Source organism: Lactuca virosa, chromosome 5, assembly GCF_052849685.1.
Source record: "Lactuca virosa cultivar CGN04683 chromosome 5, Lactuca_virosa_CGN04683_v6, whole genome shotgun sequence".
In the NCBI taxonomy this organism is placed as follows: domain Eukaryota; kingdom Viridiplantae; phylum Streptophyta; class Magnoliopsida; order Asterales; family Asteraceae; genus Lactuca; species Lactuca virosa.
Genome location: NC_136430.1, coordinates 128,709,830 through 128,715,000, shown reverse-complemented (window position 1 = coordinate 128,715,000; position 5,171 = coordinate 128,709,830). Strand labels below are relative to the sequence as shown.

The following is a 5,171-nucleotide window of genomic DNA, read 5'->3' as shown; positions in this document are numbered from 1 at the left end:
AAACCCACCTCACAGCTGTGCATGGAAGACAACGATATCAGCAATTCAAGCAATCAATTCAACGATGATGGCGATGAGAACCAAATTGTGCAGCAACTTCTACGTACCAATATTTCCAGAAACACAAAAGAATTGTTTTGGTATGATATTCGAAACTTTCCTGATTCATTGCTTATAGAAATTCTTGCTAGATTACCCGTGAAATCTATTTTTAGTTTTAAAAGTGTGTGCAAGCATTGGCAAACCCTAATTTCTCATCCTTCCTTCTGCCGATTTTATTACTCGATTCTCAATTCGTCCTCGCGGCCTTTCAGAATCTTGTTTAGGTACGCTCGGTTACCGAACTTCAAGGAGTTTGTTATTCGTCTTGGTACTGAAATCCACAGTTCGTCCGAATTCTCTGTTCTTTTCCTTTCTACCCCTGAAGAACGGCGTCTATATGATCAGTTTAGTGTTTTATCTATAAGTAATGGTTTTATTCTGTGTTGTTCGTGGTCGCCAACATTTGTTTACTACTTCTGTGATCCACTCACTCGACAATGGATCACTTTACCTAAACGTGGACCCAGGTACCACCGGTGTAAAGGGCTTATTACTAGGGTTAATGAAGATCATATTCTTACTGGTTATACAGTTGTTTGGTTGGAACATTTTGAATCGAATTATCTCTATTTAGAGATGTTTTCATCAGAAACTGGCAAATGGATCAGCTACAAACTACCTTGCCCTATTCCCATCCAATTGCAGGAACTGGCCGATGGCCCAATCTATTGCTACGGGGCTCTCCATTGGGAAGTTCGTTATAATGGCCTGCTTGCATTTGATCCTTACAAAGATCCAAAATCTGTTCGCCTAATTCCATTCCCAGATGACAGAGATTTCCTGAGTAAGTATTTAGACAGTTCTTCTCAATTATGTGGGGAGAGCCAAGGGACCCTTCGTTATTTCGAGGTGGCTCATGGTCACAAGCAGTTCTATTTGTTCAGCATGTGGTCTATGAAGGATTATGAGAAAGGAGAATGGTGTTGTGAGTTTAAGGTGAGACGTAGTGATCTTCATTCTAACAATCTGGAATTGAGTAATTGGTTGTTGGACGGATGGTTTCTTCCTTTATCGTTTCATCCGTTGAATCCAAATGTTGTGTATTTGTATTGCATGGAGCCTGAGCATATTGTGTCGTATAATATTCTGAATAGAAGGCTGGATTTTGCTTGTAAACCGATTGACCACGGTCAAAGTCTTTGTTCTGTGATCCCATTTGTGTTACCAAGATGGCCGGTGCTTGTTCCAATTGCCACTTTTAAAAGCAAAAAAAAGAAGGTAAAGTGCAGAAATTAGCCCTCCCAAAGTGCTGCTTCATATTTTTTTAAATAAATAAACCAATAAGTTTTTTGCTCTTATTGGTTAAGAAGATGTGTATGTTGCTATTATAGGTTAAAAAGATAAGCATGTTGCTATTATTGGTTAATAAGAGACACATGTTGCTATTATTGGTTATAAGATTAGTACATTGCTTTTATTGGTTAAACATATTAGTACGTTTTAATATTGTTTAAAAAGATAAGTACGTTTCTATTATTGCTTAAAAATATAAGTTGCTATTATTGGTTAAAATGTAAGTTGTTATTATTGGTTAAATCAGCTATGATTTTTATTTATTTTTTTATTATTAGCTAAAAAATAAATCCCATATTGTTGGTAAAATGTAAGTGTGTTAGGAGGTGGAAAGAAAGATAGAAACAAAAATGTCTAAAATAATGAGTTGAAAGAATGTGAAGACATTTTTTATCCTTTGTATTCTAATTTTGGATATAATAAATTTGGTACTAAAGGAGTTGAATAAATTATTAAGAAAGATACACCAAGCTATGAATGGATATAATACTCGTTGATTTTTCTACTAAGTACACATATGATCAATCAACCCCTCGTCAGATCCATCTCTCAAAAACCCAATTCGAATTCAATTGTGATGGATATGCAGCATGTTTATGTAATTTAGTCTAAAATAGCAGTCAAGTGAAAATTATATCAGTAACTCCACATATGAAATACTGGCTTGTTTTTTTACCATTTAACACTTGGATCATTTAGGTTCCTATAGATGGAGTTGAATAAATCATTAAGAAAGATACACCAAGCAATGAATAGATATAATACTCGTTGATTTTACTACTAAGTACACATATGATCAATAATTAATTTTCCTAAAAAATATAATATAAAAAGTACTATTAAGGTTTTTTTTATGTAATATTTTATACAAGTATTTCTAAATTACATATATTTTAATAACCAAAACAAAGCCCTCGTCAGATCCATCTCTCAAAAACCCAATTTGAATTCAATTGTGCACGTTTATGTAATTTAATCTAAAATAGCAGTCAAGTGAAAATTATAACAGTAACTCCACATATGAAATAATGGCTGGTTTTTTTAGCATTTAACACTTGGATCATTTAGGTTGCTATAGATGGAAAAACAAAAGAAAATACTAAAAAATGAGAAATAAAAATGTACAACTAGACATACGGACAAAAGAGAATACCAATTTCTAGATTTCAGGTCAAACATAATCAAAATCGACAAAAGAATTAGGGTGCTAATTGGGTTGGGTTCGGGTTAGCGGGTTACGGGTTGGAACGAATCTACTAAAACCAACCCATATTTGTATTTAAGTCGGCGGGTTTGAAACATCAACCCAAACCAACCCAAACCACATAACTCGTTTAGTTATACAGGTGTCGGTCTCAGGTTCATGGGTCAGTTCGGGTGTGTTCGGGTTACCGGGTCGGTGGAAGATACGCACAACGATAAGGCGACAATAAAAAAAACACCATATGTTTGATGGTGGGTCTGTGGAGCGTCGGTGTACCGATGATGTGTGTTTGTGGTGGGTCGGTGGTGATACATACATTCAGTTCGGTTCCTAAGTGAATGTTAGGGAACCGAACTGAATGTATGAATGAGTAACTCGAATCCTAAGTGATTTATGAAATGTGATTTCATATATATATATATATATATATATATATATATATATATATATATATATATATATATATATATATATATATATATATATATATATATATATATTGGCAGGTTGGTGGGTTGACCCATAAACCCAAACACATAACTCGAACCTATCCCTGAAATAAGCGGGTTGGCGGGTTGCCAATGAGTCTATTAAGCATATAAAAGAAAACATGCAACCATTATGTCTTGAGAAACAAATCATTGATTTTAACCCGATGCATGTCTTGATACTTCATGTTGCTTATTTTGTCACCGAAAATTCACAACTAATACGCAACTTGTGTTTGATGAAACCAAAACTAATTGAAAGCGTGTTGTTGGTGAGAGGGTTAATGCCATAAAAACCATTATTTTTACATCTTTGTTCCGTTTAGCCCCTAACTTCAACATATCTTTCCCAAGCTTCATAAAAAAACTGCAACTTAGAAAAAATCACTCTTCTTTCGAATGACCATATCAAATTCTCCCATATTTATGATTGAAATAATATCATAAAACATTCAAATGGGCCTGAGAATGTTCTCTAACAGGTAAAACAACATCAAACTCCCCTTCAACATGTGGAATACATCAATAAGCTCAAATCTGAAAAAGTAAAAAAGTTTTAAATTTTACCAAACCTTGACTTTTCTGGACAACCTTTGTCTTTGATTTGGAATCTGAAAATGCACTATTCATCTGAAACAATTAAGAAATTATGAATCTGATCTTGAAATCTCTAGCCCAAAAAATAATGTTGAAGCTTCACAAAATGCGTTTCGGATCTGAGAAAAATAGTCACTTCAATCGAAAATGATCTGAAAACTTGTCCCCGTATGATTCGAAGCTTCACTACATCGTGAAAGAACCACCCTTTAGAATCTTGAAAGTTGTGATGTAATATGAATCTTTTTAATGTACTTTGGATATGAAGCAATTGATATGAATAAAGTTTGAAATGTATTTGTTTGATTCGAAGGCATAAGTTCCAAATTCATACGTTTGATACAAAGTCAATTTGAAACTGAAGTAGACTGCAAATCTATTAATGTATTTTGGATCCAAAACAATAGTCAAGTCCGAATTGTGAAATCAAGAAGACATCATTTGATCCAAAGCTAATGAAATACAAAGCACCTAAATAGTGAATAGCCACACATTATTAGATTAGGCGATATTAATTATAAGTGTATAGTTAGAGGGCTAAATGTGTAACATAGAGGCTTATTTATACTCGTGTAATTATCGGTCAGAATACACAATACATACGCAACTCATACCAAATTATTATGGTATCAGTTCCGACTGAACACCTCACAAAACCCTAAAATATGTCGTTGCCCTCTGCTGTCGAATCACAGTTCACGAAGGTACCGTTCACGCGACTACTGTACACGCCCTCTTATGCCTCCTGATCAGTGTCACCTTCTGTTGCCTGTACAATGACTCTCACACTTTTTCTTCTAAAGATATAACAACACACAACTCTCACAAATTCAGCTTTACTCTATCTCCTACCAACTATGGGCACTAGAAAGCCATGATTCAACCTTTTCTCCTCACTAATAGCTTATTGGGCTATATCGATGGCACAATTTATCAACCCACTACCACAATACCATGAACAGAAAAAGATGTTGCACCTATTCCTAACCCTAGTTACTTAATGTGGTTGTCAAATGATGCCTACGTCCAAATGTTACTCATGTCCACAATTTCCGAGGCTGCTTTTCAACATGTACAAGGTACAACTTCTTGTATCTCTAGCTTTCTCTCGAACGAGCATACGCCCGACATACATCCTCCATAGAATATACTTTCAAGATACAACTTCTTAAAATCGAGATGAAAGGTGATGAGACTTCTACCGCCTACCTTACAAGAGCGCAGGAGTACTCTGCTGCATTAGCAAACATCGCTAAACCAATAAATGAACAATATCTGGTGATGCTCCTGATTTTAGGGTTGCAAGAAGAATACTCAGGCCTCAAGTCCACCTTACTTGGCAGGGAGAACCCTATCACCTTTTCAAATCTATATGGACTTCTGGCTGATCATGATTAATTACTACGAAAGAATACTACATCTCCTCCTCTGTTCAGGCCTTTACAGCTAGCACATCGAACCGTCTGTCTTCGATTTTTCAAAACATG

The 5,171-nt window shown here is 35.1% G+C and overlaps 1 protein-coding gene across 1 annotated transcript in view; it reads left to right on the top strand.

The window, feature by feature from the left end:
- The window catches only part of LOC145116433 (putative F-box/kelch-repeat protein At4g22430), a 1,520-nt gene extending 32 nt beyond the window's left edge, over positions 1-1,488 (top strand). Inside the window, exon 1 of the mRNA XM_079052780.1 lies at positions 1-1,488. This exon is cut by the window's left edge and continues 32 nt beyond it. Within this exon, the coding sequence (XP_078908906.1) occupies positions 22-1,338 (1,317 nt within the window). The 5' untranslated portion in view covers positions 1-21 and the 3' untranslated portion in view covers positions 1,339-1,488.
- The last annotated feature ends 3,683 nt before the right edge of the window (positions 1,489-5,171 follow it).